Source organism: Aplidium turbinatum, chromosome 14 (genome assembly GCF_918807975.1).
Source record: "Aplidium turbinatum chromosome 14, kaAplTurb1.1, whole genome shotgun sequence".
Lineage (NCBI taxonomy): Eukaryota > Metazoa > Chordata > Ascidiacea > Aplousobranchia > Polyclinidae > Aplidium > Aplidium turbinatum.
In genome coordinates this window covers 15,883,350-15,900,788 of record NC_137485.1, presented here as the reverse complement: position 1 = coordinate 15,900,788, position 17,439 = coordinate 15,883,350, and the positions used below count along the sequence as shown (strand labels likewise).

General features: G+C 37.4%; 1 protein-coding gene across 3 annotated transcripts; it reads left to right on the top strand.

Annotated features, from left to right (window-relative positions):
* The first annotated feature begins 4,473 nt into the window (after positions 1–4,473).
* Positions 4,474–12,680, top strand: LOC145783142 (uncharacterized). Of its 3 annotated transcripts, none has more exons than XM_082594929.1 (10): positions 4,474–4,731; positions 5,552–5,684; positions 5,949–6,098; positions 6,233–6,328; positions 6,856–6,978; positions 7,310–7,443; positions 8,131–8,255; positions 8,603–8,788; positions 8,998–9,110; positions 10,810–12,680. In XM_082594929.1, exons 1-10 carry the CDS (start codon positions 4,532–4,534, stop codon positions 11,563–11,565), a joined length of 2,016 nt encoding a protein of 671 aa, XP_082451055.1. In that variant the 5' UTR covers positions 4,474–4,531; the 3' UTR covers positions 11,566–12,680. The 3 variants fall into 3 exon arrangements, with proteins under 3 accessions (XP_082451055.1, XP_082451054.1, XP_082451056.1); XM_082594928.1 differs by having other exon boundaries at positions 5,552–5,688; positions 5,941–6,098; XM_082594930.1 differs by lacking the exon at positions 4,474–4,731 and having other exon boundaries at positions 5,579–5,688.
* The last annotated feature ends 4,759 nt before the right edge of the window (positions 12,681–17,439 follow it).

The window sequence follows — 17,439 nt, the reverse complement described above, 5'->3', positions numbered from 1 at the left end:
ATGTCTTTGCCTATTGAAAACATTCTTTCAACTGCAGCGCTGGAAGGTATTGGCGTGTTGTAGCGAAAAAAAAACATGAAAAAGTATGCATTGACGCTATGCGCTAAAAAACCGCGAAAACTTTACGGCGTAGCCTCAAGCGCAAACTATTCAAAAAAATGTGGCCGCAAGCGTTAGCGTTAACAAAAAGTCTACGCCGCAAGTATGCGGTGTAGAATTTGCGGCGTATAGGCTACGTACATCTCTGGCTATTAACACTCCCAGGACTTGTTTTAGACACACAGAAGACACCAATAAATTTTGCAAATTGTAGCCTAAATAGCGCAAAGTTTACGCGATTTACGCTTCTTTTAACTAATCTGTGGAAGCAATTTCAGAATCGCTTACTCTGTTGGCTTTTTGTGTAGTTTTTGGTGTTTTCTAATTTTAGCCGCAGTTTTTACCCGTTTGTGTGTAAGAGCTACCTTTAATTAATGGCTGTTTATGTGCTAATACATTTCCTACAAATATTAGTAGGCCTACACTAAAAGTGTTTCCAGAAAGCGCTACAATCCATTATTTGAGTGTAGTTTTGCAAAATATTTCCGGGAGAGCATGCCGCCGGACCCCCTAGAATACGCGTGCCTAGGGGGAAAACACATAAATTTTACACCCTTGCTGAGACAGCGCCTGGACCCAAGTTGGCCAACTATATTATTTTCTACAGTTCTGTATCGGTCACTAGTGGGTAGGAGGCGCATATATTTATGGTGTAGTCAGTAATGGAGGCGTAAGTAAGTAACCTTTAAGCCAATTTACTGTTCTTCGATAAACTTTATCAAAAGTTAATGGAATCTTTGCGACCTTCACAAAGAAATTCTTTTATTTTTTATTTACTTTGAATTTTTCCTTTGTAATCAATATTTCGTTGTAGGCTTAATCACGCTCTTGGCAAGACTGTCAGATAGGCTGCTGATTAATGTTTGAGTGTAAGTTAAGCATTGATCAACATTCTGCTGTCTCAAAAGAATTAACTTAAGTTGAACATAAGCTACAGTAGCCTACATTGCCTTACAAAAGATTTAACTCTTCTATATGATCTTTTCTTTATAATTTTGGGAGAGGTCGTCGTCGTCTCTGGGGCTGATGGTCTATCCTTTTACTACCCCAAATTCATGATCTTTTCGAGATAAGCTGGAAGGCTACTAGAGAGCAGCTATAGTCTTTTGTTTCATCATCAAAAAGACACTCAGACATTCCACTCCATTAAGTGGCTTGAAGATGGTGCAATCGTTGATGATGTGATCTGCGGTCTGTTCATCAGCACAACATTCTCAAGTAGAGGAAGAAGCCATTCCCCATTGGGGCATGGTTGAGCGGAAAGGCCCGACGCCGTACGGAGACAGTTGAGGCGTACCCACGCCTGTCTTTGTAGTGTCAAGCCGGTGAGACGGATGTTGGCATCGGGGATGAATGGATGGAGTCTGGTGGTGCTTGACTTCTGTTGAGAGTTCCATTTATGTCCGTCTGCCCAATTAACCGCTAGATGTTTTTTTCATCAGCTTCGTTGATCAGATGTTGAGCGGCTGCACAAATGGGTGTCTTAATTTCAGTTGACGGGAGTGCTTCTTTGGGAGAGCAAAGGTCTTGGAATGGAGAAGATGGTTGGGCTCCAATGCCCTTAGACGGAGAGACATAGTGGCTTCTTCGAGACAAAGATCAGCAGGTTGGATGCTAGCAAAAGTGGGGAGACTATCCAATGATGTGGGCGCAGGCACCCTGTCACTGTGCACTGTTGATGGCAGTGTCGATGTTGTTGCAGTGAGCAGTGCAGCACGGCACCAAACAGGTGCACAGTATTCTGCTGGAGCCTGCCAAGCGCTTGAGCAGCACAGCGCGTGCTGAAAGTTTCTTGCGCAGTGACACCAAATGGTGGCGATACGTGAGCGATCTGTCCAATGTCAACCCGAGGTATTTCCGTTTGGGCGGAGGACAGTGATTTTCTGTTGTTCAGGACATTCAGCTCACGATCAGCTTCCCGGTTATCGCTGAGTTGCAGTTGCCATTTCAGAAGATAAGCTGAGAAAGTTATTTGCCTGGTTCTCCGGCTCGTTAGCTCAGTGGTTAAGCAGCCGCTTCAAGATCACGCGGCGCTGGTTCGGTTCCCGGAGTGTGCGCTTGAGCAACCCACGTTCAAAGACTGCTATCCATTTAGCGACAACTAGTGGATGGTACAATTCCCCGGCAACAACACTAACAATCGGAACATTTCACTCTGTCAATCTCAGTAACCGGCCCTGTGTCAAAAGCGTCTATAAAGAATGCTTAACTACCAAGAATAACCTATCATGGCTTTGTCAGTTCAAGGATAAACAATCAAAACTAACCAACCAATGCCCTGGCTCAGGATGTCTTCTAGGCTTTCCCACGACTTTGTGGAGTGGAGAATTGCCTGGTCATCCGCGTATGCCCATTTTCTGAGACCGTGCTTGGCAAGTCGTGGGTGTAGATGTTAAAGAGATGATTTTATTGAACCATAGACAAACACAACTTGCAACCACATGGCATTTAACATAATAATACAATAAAATGAAGATAAACTGTAATTTAGCCTATCAACGTTTTCGGTCATACACATGTTAGCTCTTATCAAGTAACAATAACAAAATGACTGATTTTATACATAAATTGAAAATACATAACTGTTCTACATACAGTGAATCGAAAAAACAAATGCACAAAAATAAATCGGCAAGGCAGAGGAGCGGCAAATCTCATGACGGTTAAATACCTAAGGAAAAAGCAAATCACAATTTTTTAGTTAGAAAACCGAACCTTTGTGCAATGTCTTTTGAAATTTCAAGCGAGACATCAGAGCGTCACGACCCACAATTTGAGAATCACAGTAATACATAAATAAAACATAACCAATTTTTAAATGTCCTAATTTATCAACTATGCTGCAAACTCGGAAACTTTCATAGACCTCCCAACCGTCCAGTTCCCCCCCCCGGTTGCTGTTCTATACAAAGCCACTCACTTTGAGGTAAAAGTTGAAAAAGGAAAATGAAAGTACTTTTTTCTGAGAAAAATATGAACCAACCAACTTTGTTCAACCAAAACAGTTAAAAAGATTTGTTGACGTAAAAGTACTAAAATCTAATGATTTGTTGTTGCTCTGTTTGTTTTCATGAAGGAGACAAAGAAGAAGGCTATCTATATTTTCACGATTTCAAACCCGCGTAATTTTCAAATCTCTCGGGCATCATGTAAATATCAACATTAGATTGCAACTTTGCAGCAAATTTACATCATGCTACGGAATAGAGGCAGAGAAGTGGGCGATCGAATTATCTCAAGCTATTTTCGCCTGGCGAAGATAACATCACGTGACCATGATAGCATTGCATGTCTGAAAGTGCACGTCATAAATGAAATGTTAAGCAACTGCAAGGATATGTCTGACGTCAGAACCAATAATAACCAATTGAATCGGTTTAGCAGTCTTCGTCACCAGTTTGAAACAAAGGAAAAGGAACCCGGAGTTATTAAGTGATAAGCATTAGTTAAGCTACGTATAGATCATTAAGTTGCCTGCGACACTACATGCCAGTGACAGAAGCAGGTGATCATTCACGAAAGAAAGATTTGCCATCTAGAAGAAAAGACTACGTTTCATTTTGAGTCAGAAGGCTGCTGTTTTAAAAGGCTTGTTTGTAAAACATCTCAGCACAAAAGATGGATGGAAACAAGGAACTGAACGTTTTTTATATAAGCCACTTTATCTCACAGAATAGAATTACAAAAATAAAAATTAAATATCAAATTAAAAAAATTGCAAGTTTGATAAATTAAAAATCTGACCAATATTGATAGACCTCAACACATAAATTTAAATAAAAAATATTTGAAATTCCAAGTTAAAGGCTAGTAGAGCAAGCTGTACCTAACTGCAAGAATTTACACTCCCCGAGTCTACCTTAACTTTTAGTCTACCGTACTTAAAATAACTTTAACTTTTTACGCAAGTGAGCGCTTACAGCAGACTATATAGCCTATTTGTGTTTCCAAATTAAATTTAATCAAAAAATAAAGTGCCAAAAATGTAGATATGTTTTGACTGGATTAACCAGGTGTTCCAACCATTTTGCTCCCAAATTAAATTTGATTAATGAATAATTTGATTTTGTAATAGCCTATATACATTGGCTTTGTTGTAGCTAATTTTAATCATAGCCTTCACTTCAGCATAAACATATTATGATAGTCCGGATGTAAACACGTTTACATCAACTAAAACCTAATTTTATAGGCTTACTAAAAATATTACATATTTAATATTAAAAAAGGAAAACTTGCATAGGATAGGCTACGTTAATAGTCGCATTGCAAAGCTTTACAACAAAAAATTACCAAAAGAGCAGATTTCTAAAATATCATATTTTTTAAACAACTATTTTACAAAATAATCATTCAGATTTAGGTTGATTTTTAATGTGTCGTCTGCAAGTTTGCAGCAAGTGAAAGTAACTTGCTGAGAAATACAAACAATATGGAAGCTCTGCGTTTGATGACTGGAACACCGACTAGAAATTACGAAGAAATAGATCGGCTTTTATCTTGCCCTATTTGTTTGGAAATCTTTTCGAAACCTGTAGTCATTCTTCCGTGTCAGCACAATCTTTGCAGAAAATGTGCCAACGATGTATTTCAGCAGAGAGGAACGCCAATGGGATCTGGCGGGAGGTTCAGGTATTCAATGAGACAATGGCACTGGATCGGGTTTGCTTTTTCAACCCTTTTCAATATTTGTCATTAACTAATAAAAGCATAAAAACTCAAATTATTATTAATCAATGATATGATGAACATGGATAAAAATTGTAAGCTAAACCTATTTATAAGTTGCCCATTTAATAAAAACTACTGCAAATTCATTGATTTAAATGGAAAGCTTGCAGTTTGTCATATACAGTACATTAAACTTTTTCCATAGTGCAAAAACATAAAATATAAAGCTTGCATCTTGCATAGCATACTACTGCATTTGTTCAAAGTAGTTCAAATCTACTGCATAGTCTATCAAAAAAAAGTAGATTAAAATAACTAAATTGATGAATTTTAAGATCAGTAGCAGATCTTGGAGATACTAATTGTTCACATGTCTCATGAGTTATGAACCCATAAAAAAATCAATATTTTAAGCGTTTTCTTGTGTACAAACCATCCAATCGGGGATCCAGGAAATGGAGGCTTGAACCTTATCGACTGCCAGTTTGTTGATTGGATGTTCTGTAAATTTTGTATAGTTGGAAGATTAGGCCTACTAACCATAGAAGAAAAACAATGAAAGAAAAATAATCACCATGGAAAAACATGGCTAGCTATTCCATGACTATACAACGGTTATGGTACTCTAACAATGATATTCTTGAAATGCAAACTGTAAAAAACGCTGAAAATTGGATTGCGCAATCCAACAATTAAACACCTAGTTTCAAAATTAAAAGTAGCCTATGGATCAAATTTCTGGTTATTTCAGCTGAGGACATAATTTTCTGTGCTGTATCAGGTGCCCGACATGCAGATATGAAGTGATACTAGATCGGCATGGAGTCTACGGACTTCAAAGGAATTTGTTGGTTGAAAACATCATTGATATGTATCAACAAGAAGGAAGAAAGCCTAACTTCATGAAAGTTGAGGCAGGTTATAAGATATGTGTTTGGTTGTCACTTGTCACATTTTAAGGCTGACATTACCTGTTTTTTGTTATCATTTTAAAAGCTTTATGTGCACACTATAGGACACTTTTTTTTAAATAAATATAAGTATGATGTTATGGTTAACGTCAAAGAAAAAATGCCTTTTACGGTGTAGGCTAAGTATGATGATTATCCTATAGCCTAGGCGTATATCTAAAGCTCATGATTTATTTAAAATTTATTTTAATGCTGTAAGTTTCACAGCAAAATGTGATGTGTGAAGACCATGAAGAAGAAAAAGTCAACATTTATTGTCTGACTTGCCAAAAACCAACTTGCTCTCTTTGCAAAGTGTTTGGGCAACATCAAGAATGCGAAGTTTCGCCAATGGATAAAGTATACAAGGAACAAAAGGTAATAGGCCTACTTGCTTTATAAAAAAAGGTTTAAACTAAGAGCCAGATAACACTTACAGTTCAAATTATAATATTTAGTCTAAAAAACAAAAATATTACACTGCAGAACTTTCATTCTGTACTTTTTTTCAGAAAGAAATATCAGACGCCATTGCTCTCCTTGTGACGGGGAACGATCGACTGCAATCGATCATCAAACAAACGGAGGAGCTTGGAAAGATGGCAGAAGTATGAGCTCGTTTTAGCGTTGTCTAGAAAGGTGGTAGGCTACCAATGTGATCTTGCGAATATAAATGTAATTATGAAATTTAAATGTTCTACGTGTCTAAAACATCCATGGCAAAACCACAATAAGGTAACTGCTGTTGAACTAAAACTGAAAACGATAAAACATACAATGGTGATCAGGTTGATCTTTTAATAAGTGCAGTTTTTATAATTCAAAAAGACACCCTTTGTGCAAATAAATCAACTGTACAAGCCTGCGGAACTATTGAATGTAAGCTATGTTGTCTAACTGTTAGACAACATAGCTTGTTAGCCTGGTATTGACGTGTTAGACTCTAACACGTCAATATCAGGCTGCTGCGTCTTATGAATATACAGTATAATCCCGTAAGCTAGCGAATATTACACTGTTAGCATATAGCACCATTTTAGTGTGGTGGCCATGCAGCTGATATGGTTGGCAATAAAGCATCCTGTACTAAATAAAGAGTAAAGATTTATCAACTGGGGCAAACTATAACGTGCAGGCCAACGGGCGTCAAGTGAAAACTGAATTGTGCGAAGCATTCGACAAGCTTTACGCGGTTTTGGAAGAAAGAAAAACTAGCATGCTTGCAAAGATAACCGCAGATACTCTAGAAAGAAGCCAGGTAAAGCTGAAATGCAAATCTTAAAAACTTGATTGCTGTTTGCTTTCGTTGTAGCCCATGCAAAATTGATTGCAACTTAAAAAAGCCTGTAGGCTACGCTTTTGCATAAAATCTTATGCCAAAACTAACAAGACGTTTAATATTGCAAATGGTGGAAGCTTTTTGAGAGGGTTGTGATATCAACTTTGCATGTTCGAAAATCTATATGTCCATATAGGCACAACTGAGAGTAAACTATCTATCAAGCAAAATTAACTCTCCATCCCTCTAGAAATTGTGACCACGCACAGCCAGCTAATGAATTAAAAAAATAAAAAAATGAAACTTTTAGGTGATGCAGGAAATGCTGAAAAACTATGGTCAGCAACTAGAGGGAGCAAGCAAGCTAATGGAAGCTTCTTTGGGTTTGTTGGAAGAACGAAGCATTCCACAATTTCTTTCTTTGTCAAGAGATATGATAGAAAAGTAAGAAAACTTAAAGTTAAATCGCAAACAAAGATAAACTTTTTTTTTTAAATTTGCCAAGTTTTATTTTGCAGGACAGATCGACTCGTCAATGTTTCAAATGACTTTCAAAGCAAAAATTGCTAGTTCGTCAAGGTTTATGTTGTAATAATACTAAATGTAATTAATATCGATACAATGTGGTTTCACGCACTTGTCCACAGGGATTTTAAAATTCACAACCACTCTCTGGCTACCCTACTACTAAATGTAGTGAATTACAGATAACTGCAGCGGTCCAGGTAACAAGCAGTGACAAAGTCAGAAAATTTTTTTGAGGGGACACAAAAACTGTTGAGAGGCAAACGTCATCTAACATGAATTATAATAGTTTCAAAACGTTGTAATTATACTGAAACTTGATTTGAGGGGGAAGATAAAACTTTAAGGGGGAGGCGATTGCTTCATGTGGCTACGTTCCTAGTTACAACTTTGACAATTTAACTCTTCCACTTTTGATTGATGCGTTGTGCAAGTGATTAGATGCAATGAATTGGGGACAGTCCTTAAGCCGATGTTCAACTGCACATAGCGAAAATTGAACCATCGTTGTTTTATATTGTTTTACTTCTTTACAAACGCCTAAATTGATTGAACTGTTGTGTCAATAATCTGAAAGTAAAAAAGAACTCCACCGTTTGCATGCAGAATTATCAATACAGCAAGGTCATCTGAAGTTAGAAAGCCGCCTTACAACATACAGAACATGGACGAATTTCATGTTAACTTTGGTGCTCATGAATCACTTTTGTATCAGCTGGATTTTTCTCCCGGTGAGTATAACAATAAGTAGGCTACGGTAAATGTTCTTCGAATTTTTGTCATAAATAAAAATTAATTTTAACCCGTCGTTTGCTTAAATTCAAAAAAACTATTTAAATGCCGTATGTTATTTCTTAAGCGCTAGTGCTTTGTGTTTTTCTACTCATAATTACTGTGAAATTTGAACAAAATACCTTAAGCATGCTATAATACCAAAGTAGCCTACTGTTTACTCATTTAAGTAGGCCTAAAACTTTTTTGCCCAATACAGTTGTCGTCTTGGGTTATTTTTATGTAGGCTAGTGAGAAGACATGCTCCAACAAACCAATTTGACCCAACGCTTGACGTTATTTTCAGCAGAAGAAGTGAATTCAAAGCTCAAGTCGCAGCAATCTGTAGAAAATGGGGACCTTGATTCAGAAGTTGATGAAGACTGCGATGTGAACGTGGAACATGACGCAAATGATTCTGATGATGCCACAAACGCTTCTGTTACTTCTCGTAGTGATGCAGGCAGTTACACAGCCACTCAAGCATCCTTCGGTAACATTTTAAGAAGTTATTTAAACGCTACATTGTTTGAATTAAACTAACTTAGGCCTACGTTCTTCTGTAAAATTCAGAAAAGCTAATTTCTCCAATTTTTATATTGCAACATAATATTAATATTTGTAGGCTACTTATGAAGCTGATTGGTATTGATGGGATGATGGAAACTTATTCGCTGCTATGAAAATTCTATTTCTGTTTAGATAACACAGGTCCTTCTCACTCACGTGATCACGTTACCAGTAAGCAGACTTCTATCAGCCCAGTGTTGAGTGCTAGCAGTGAAAGTGAAACCAAGAAAAGCACCTCTGAAGAGGTAAGTTTTCATAGGCTGATGCAACTGTGTGAGCTGCAATGGAAAGGAATTGTGTGGCGCAATACCTTTTATTTTTACAGTTTAATATAAGTTTAGTCAACCTTTTGCTAAGCTCTAAGTTTGTTTTCGAAGTGTATTAGCTTTCCAAAATAAAACTTCGTCACTGAACTTTTCGTTAAAATCGTCTTTTGACTTCACCAATGATCCAAAAGGATGCGTAGTGTGATAAAATAATTAAAAAAGTATGAAGTATTACCCTAAATTGGCAAATTCAAGTTTATTATAGCTTTCGCCGCACAAGTGTGGCTTCATCAGTAAATTATTTTATTCAAATAGAAGTGAAATATAATTTCAAATAGAAAGCTCTTTTAATTTTGAATTTACCAATTTAGTGTGGTACTTTCTACCTTTTGTGTTACCGTAGCTTTGTTGTTTATTGCCCCATGTCATAACTCACGTGTCATCTACTTACATTGCATTTCCACAGAGTCACCAATGGGCGTTGTGGTGACTTATGTCACATTCTCCAGCCTTCATAATCATCGTTGTCGCCACTTACGGTTTGCAGATTTGTTTGCATTTATCTTGCTTCATTATCAGTAGCCATCCATCTTCAACCTCAGACTAACTGGCTAACCAAGCTCGTCATTCTTTGCTGCATGATTGATTCATTGGCAAACTTAAAATATTTCTTGCATGTGATCAGCATCAGACTATACTTTAAGTTTGCGCTTGAACCTTTATGAATATGTATAATGCTAACAAAAGATGTCAGACGGTTTTTGATTATTTTCGGTTTTATCATGCATATTTACTTCATATGTTGACCAACTGTGTGAACCAAAAGTTCATCCATGCTTTGCATTTACTGGAGCTGATGTTTATTACATAGCATGTGCAGCCTGAGACCTGAATCAGCAAAGACTTATAAAAGCAACGTAAAAAGATGTACATTTATTGTTTTCAAATAAACAATGTAAAAATAAACGAAGGTAATTCAGAGTTTTTTTGCTGGTTTTCCGGACTAGCAATTCAAGCTACTTCAACAAACAAAGATTATGACTAATTTATGGTTTCATAAGGTCCATTCTGGTCTACTACCGGAAAGCGCACAATATGCTACGAGATTTCACAAAAAGTTTTTCATGCTATGACGTTCAATTCTTTCGTTAGTGGTAGACTATTGCTACAGTTTTTATCTGCAGTTACAGTGCAGTCCAAAGAACCATTGAAACAAAATTATGCAAATACGCACAGTTTGCATAAACAAGTGAAATTTATAGTTTTGGGAGAAAAGTAATTCTGAAATAAGGCATAGACAGATGAATGACTGAGAACATGATTGCTATTCAATCCAATTAAGTTGGAAACAATCATCTCCCAAGTGAATTTTTTAGCTTTCATTTGCTTTTGCTATTTGTAAGAAGTAGTAGCCTCATAAATTCATTGCATGCAGTGGTGTTCACATCCCTGTGTTCATTTTACCGAGACCTAAAGCCTAAGACTAGCGTAGGCTACCTACTGTACTGTAAAAAAGTATTTGATTTTAAATGAAACAATCTGCCTCAGTTTTCTGTTACAAGTGTAGCCTAACACTGAAGTTAACGAAAGTTATTTGAAACTGGAATTTAAAACCATTGCTAACAGCAACTTCCCATCACATGTATTTTTATCTAAAAAACTTTTTCTTGGTGTCTAGCCTACACCTCAAGTCAAGAAAGGAAGATGGTACGACATGTTTGTGAAGCAGCTTCCGCCTCCAGTATCTATGAATTCATATTCCTCGCCAATGGAATCGAGTGTACACATGAAAGTGATTATTCCACCTTCAAATGAGGAAGACGACTTGAAAAAAGATGTCAATGTACCAGAGAGTGTGTCCTCCATGGATAGTGAAGAACGCGATCGAGAAATAGAGCAGTTGTTAGCTCGTCCAATACGCCGGACGTGGATCTCTAGATTGCCATTGCAGTCTTCTCCAGAAGAACCAATTGATGAATCTCCAAACAATTCACCTACTCAGTTTCTCAGCTACAATTATGATGTAAGGGAAGTCTCACCAACTCTGTCTTCTCCTTGTGGTTCTCCTGTTATGTTTCAAAGGCATCAATGGCTTCGTGATCCTTCTCCATCTAGCACAGTTCAATCTTCACCTCGATCCTCACCACTCCTCCAGCGAAAACGTCATCGTCATACGTTGCAAAATAGCTCTCCATCTAGCGCAAGACGCCATCATCTGCGAAACAAATCCCCGTCCAAAAGAGCTGTAACAAGCAGTCACAGAAGACCAAGTGACAATCCAGCAACACACAATGAGTCACCTACAGTGTCCGCTCAACATGGTGTATCAAACAGTGCAAACGAAGAATCGTCTTCAAATCAACTGACAAGAAGGCCGAAGGTGTATTTCACTCACAAAAGACGCACATGGTCGCATTTATTGGACAAAAAATAGGCATTATATATAGGACATAAAATAGACATCATGATGATAGTGAAGCGATAGAATCTATAGCCTAATTATTATAGAACTCTTTCGGCGCTTAATCAATTTGAAGAAAGTATTTGTCATAGTTAGAATATGGAGGCTACAAATTGGGTTTTTGAACTAATATTTACAATTGAGTGTAAGAGTGTTAAGTGAAAACGAAGGAAAAGCAATTCTAGAACCAGGCCATCAAATTGTTATTATTTTAAATCAGGCAACAGTTAATTATTGCGTAAAAACGAATTGTTTTCGCAAAATCAAATTTTAACAATGCAGAAGGGTTACCTGATTGGCTGATCCATGGCCTACTCAAACACACAGTAGTAGGCTATTCTCGAATGCCATGGCTGATCTTAAGCTTAAAGTTAAATGAAGCTAGGTTAATCTTTTGGACGTTTATTTTTATTAATTTTCGTAAAATTACGATACCAAATGTTAATTTAGTTTGTGAAACTGTATGCTTTAGTCCAGGGATGAGCAAAGCTGAAGTGCTAAGCAGCTAAGCTTATGGCCAACCAAACCAAATATAACCAGATTTTTTCGTTGGAGTAAACTTGGTTAGGCTACACTACACATACTAATAATGCCGTTACATATATTACAGTAGATATGACGTTGATCTGCAATGATTTTGCTTCCTAATATGCGTCGTTTTATGGCCATCTACAGTGAAAATCCCAGTGTTGATCATACTGGTTGATGTTGATAAGAAATGATTGAGAAATGACTTACCCTTACAAGCGAAAACTGAATGGTAGTCTGCATATTTGATACTGAAAGCATTTTGCTGGTCAATGTGTAATAATTGATTGTTAAAGATTTGAAAGACAACAACTGCGTCAAGTGTAGCCTAGTATGATGAAAAGGACCTATAGACTGTTTATTCGTCACGTCATTAAACTAGGCTACAAGTTTTGAAGTTGAATTTTGTGTGCTATTCGAGCGGTTTCATTAAGCTTTTGGTCCGCAGTAGCCTAAAAATTACAAATCAGACAACCCCAAAAATAGCTATTCAGAGTAATAGCTGAAGGCATCTGGAAGCTTACAGACAACAAGCGGAAACTTCATTCCGGCAATCTCGGTTACCGACCTTACGTCAGTGGTTCAGGACCGCTACAAGTATGTAAAACTTCCAGGAATTGAGGAATAACGTATCAAAGGCTTTGTCAGTCCGAAGATAAGACTTCAAAGCCAAAGCAAACCATTTCTGCTGTCACCAACCTTTTGAAAAAGAATTATTGTTGCATAGAAAAATTTGGTTTTGATAGATCTGCGAGTATTTAACAAAAGACTCCCCTTCCGCTAACCCAGGGATTTCTATAACTAGTAGTTATAGAAATCCCTGCACTAACCACACCTCGAAAATGCTTTAATTTAGACAAAGAAGTAAATAAATCTTTTAAGCACAAGCAGCAGTTTATGAAATGACGTAAAGGAAAAGTCATATCAACAAATTTTACTCAACCTGCTAAAGTAAGCAAAATCAACTATAGCCTACTTCAGCTCCAGTTAAAAAAGAATCAGCAAAACCGGTTACCGCAACTACAGTCAGAGATGGAGATCAAAATCACCAAGAATATGTGATCTTGAAGATTAAGATCGTGAAGATCGAGATCACTTTTACGATCACTTTTTGTGTATAGGCTACTTGTAAAAATGAAGTTTTTGATCAATGATGTTGCAAAAAAAATTACTAAGTTATAAGCAACCTGGTTGATAGGCTATTGCTAACTATTGCTTTTAACTGCTAGATCGCTGGCGGTTTGTAATGAGTTCATCTGTTGATGTTACGCCTATCAATCGTTGTTGTAGTTTGCGTAGAATCGTAACGTCACACACAAGGCCGAGGGGAGTTACAATAGGCCTATTGAAAAAGTTCCAAAATTTGCAATTAGTTTTATGCTTTTTATTAAAAGAAAAACCTTTGAACTGCATTATTTTTCACTAAAGTTTTGTGTGGTTCATAGCTTACAAGAAGCTTTGACTTGCATAGGTACTTTTTGTGCAAATTTGAATATGTTCCATCGGTCCCGTGGGTGTGGGACCAATAGGATAACTAATAACATTAATAAAATGTCAAATAACTCAAAAATCATTTACCTACAACACTTAAATAATTTTTGCATTATACCCAGTGGTGCCGAAGTTAGTTGAGGATTGAGGGGGGGGATAAATTAACATTTTATTAAATTTTAGACAATTTTGAACATTGGGGGGGTGCATATTTTTATGCACAATTTTAGTGGTAGCCTACCGGTATTAAGTTTATTAAACAATCGCCGGACCTCGATAAATTAGCTGCTAGCAGCATAATATACAGATAAGAAATCATGGAGATAAAAGTGCTACCAGTGCTCTTGTGAATGACTGCTGCAAGATTAAGAAACAAGCAAAGAAAAATTGGCACCTCCAGCGCAGTGGTTCTTAAACTTTTTGAGACACGCCTCCCTTTTACAATCCTAACAAAATTCGCGCCCCACTTTGTTTCAAAATCAAAAAAACATTAAGCAGAACGGCAATTCATTTCCAGGTAGTTACATTAATGTGAAGGGTGTAACTTTTTAGTGGATAGGCTATCAAATGTTTAATTTGAAGATTAGTAGCAGATAATGCACATCTCAGATCGGCTTCATATCCAAGTTTGCTTCTAGATTTTGTCTTTATGTTCACTAGAGTAGAAAAACCATTCTCGCACAAGTAAGTGATGGATGAAAATGGAAGAAGTGTGCGTATAGCTACAGCACCACACTCTTGTAAATATGCACATATTTCTCCCAGAACTCTGTTAGTGGCATTGCTTCAAGGTTGTCCCTTGCAATAGAATTTTATTTTAGCTTCAAGAATTCCTCTTGTAAATTGTCGAGAAGAGTTTTCTTATTTAGACGAAAGAGATTCCTTGTCATCTGCCATTCTGGAAGTTCGGTGTCACCCTTTTTAAACTCGACGATGCCACAGTCCCAGTTTTGCTATTAATAGGCTATTCTTGACGAGCAGATTTAAAGTAGGGCTTTGAAAATATTTACGAGGTAGACCAACTCGACGATGCCAAATTCCGAAAGACGCTTCTACAGCTTCTGCCGACGACGATTGGCGAAAGCACTCGCTACTTGCAATCTTCTTTTTTTTAAAGGAAACTTTCTTGCATTGGAAAAAAGCTAAAAGTTTGCTTTTGTATTCAAGGTGTTTTTTTTTTCAAGATGACGCTGCGAACGAGTTAGTCTCAAACCGTCGTTGCTCAGATTTTAAAAACATATGACGCATTGTGGTACAACTTTGGCCATTTACTATGACATCTATAAAGCCAAACTTCAGATAGGCCTAGTTTTTGTCACACTTTCTCATTTTTCCCACTCATTTTATGTCAGTAGAACTGATTAGTTAAAAATAGACCTAATTAGGCTAAATCAATGCTGAAATTAAAAAATTAGTTTACGCATGCTGGTAGGCCTACTATTGTACAATTGGGGATACTGTTGTATTTCTAGCCTCTGTCACTTGTTGGTCAGTCATTGACATTATTATTACAACTAAATCTCGAGATTGCTGTGTCAGAAAGCCGTTGTGCTACGAGAGTTAAGGTGTCGCGCAAACATTTAGCAACGTTTAAAACATCATTAAGAATGCGAGATGTGACAACAACACGCTCTACAAACACTGTGCCACTGTAGCACAAAGTTTCATCCTTAACAATCCACTATTCAGCGTAGTTGTGAAGATATGTTTAGTCATAATATAATTCAGGCATGGTTTTTTAATTTCTTGCGCCCCACTTGTGAGCCTCACACGCCCCCCAGTCTAAGAACCACTGCTCCAGCGGGATTTAAACTTATTAGCCTACCTTCCAATGAATACTTAGTTTTTCCAAAAAAAACAGAAGTAATAGCCTACTTTTCTTCTTGTCCTCTCCTTCACTAGAGTCACTACACTTAGTGCACTATAGGACAAAGTCACTAGTCAGGAGACTGAAAACAATCAAAGCTACAGAAGAACATCTGCAAATTTATGACAAAATAATAACTTTCAAACACATCACAAGAACTTGTTACAACTGAACATCGTTTCTAACACTAGTTGCTACGTTCATCTGATGAAATTGAAAGTAAAATTAACAACAAACAAGATGGTTTATTGCTTCACTGACGTTTCGCGCACCATGACAATGCGCATACTCAGAGCGAATCAGGGTTGCCAGATCCAAAATAGCTTTGCCTGCCAAATGTTTCATAAAAACTGCCAAAAAACTGCCAAATTTTTCAGGGTTTCAAAAAAAACTGCCAAAAAAAATGCCAAACTGTTAGTGTTAGTAGTTACTTGTCCTGTTAGTCAGAAAGGTCATACACCATACTATTTGGTGCTACAGATAGCTCTGTCTGATGATATATTGTCTCAATTTAACTTGATAAACCTCTTAGTATGAATAATAAAACACAAACTGCATGTATCAAGCTAAATTAAAACAAACTTTCAAAGGTTGTACTCGGCCACATAGTTGGAGCTATCAAGCATCAACCAAGCGCAATCAGAGGAAGGTGATAAAGACCAATTGGCCTTGTAGTGCATGTTTTTACAAGTGGATGTGGAGCTATTCTGGCATCCGATGGGTTTTCACATGCATTTATAATATCAAACAGCTGTCTGAAACTTTTGTATCGCAAATATTCTGTTTGAATAAGCTTAACTGAAGGTGATCTACAGTGGCGTATCTAGGGGGGGTGGGGGGGGGCGGACCACCCCGGGCGGCACGTCTGGGGGCGGCACTTGCAGACTACAATTTTAGATTTTGATTATAATCTGATAAAAAAAGCATTTCATTTTCATCTGCTTTTTCACATGCCATATATAATAGACTGCATGTACGGTACTGGTGAGGAACTTCCGGTACCAATTCAGCAGCTCAAGTCAACGAAATTCCTGGTAGGTTGCACAGTGACCATGTGCTCTTCGAGACAGTGGCCTCCCGTATAGGTTTATAGCCTACTGCCTACCTGTATGTCAACATGTTCAGCCCAGCCAGCCATTCATACACAGTACAGCATACCGGTAGGCCAAACACGTTCCGGTTCAAATTTCTACAAGATCTCTGGCCTAAGCTATGCTTTCAACTCAAACAGTGCGACTGCGCATCATTAACCATACCCTGTTAACACTTACTATTGGCAAGAAAATAAATGTCAAAACCGCATCCCTCCAGCTGCCCAGTCCAACTCCAACTTTGGTTGGTGAATGGTGACTGGTGTGACTGGCCAGTGGCCTCTGGTCTGGAGCTTCCATTTTAATAAATTAGGAATTCGGAGTTTCCAGTCCATAAATTAAAGTTTTTTGATGGACTTTCATTAATAAAAGTTTTTTAAAAAACTGTAGTGGTGAGTTGTACCGGTACCGTAATAATTACAAAAAAATGCCAGACACAAAAATAAAAAATGCCAAACTGCCAAACGTAATTTTCTCCTGCCAAACGCTTTCAAAAAACGCCAAATTTGTGGAATTTGGCAGGAAAAACGCCAATATGGCAACCCTGGAGCGAATAACCTACAAAATAAAATTTCACCAGGTTATATACTGCAGTGCGATTGAAGGCAAGAAAAAATAAAACACGCAATATTTAAAAAAATTGGCCAATGATGTGTGAGCGGTTACTTTCCACGTTAAATTACGTAAAAACTTCCAATAATAAACATAAAAATTCGAAGCAGTGACCACCAACAGAAAAAAGTGCGATTGAAGCAAGAGAAATAGAACACAATGTTTTAAAGATTGGCTAATGATGTGTGGTTACTTTCGACGTTAAATTACGTAAAAAACTTCCAACAATAAACATAAATTCGAAGCACTGAAGACCAC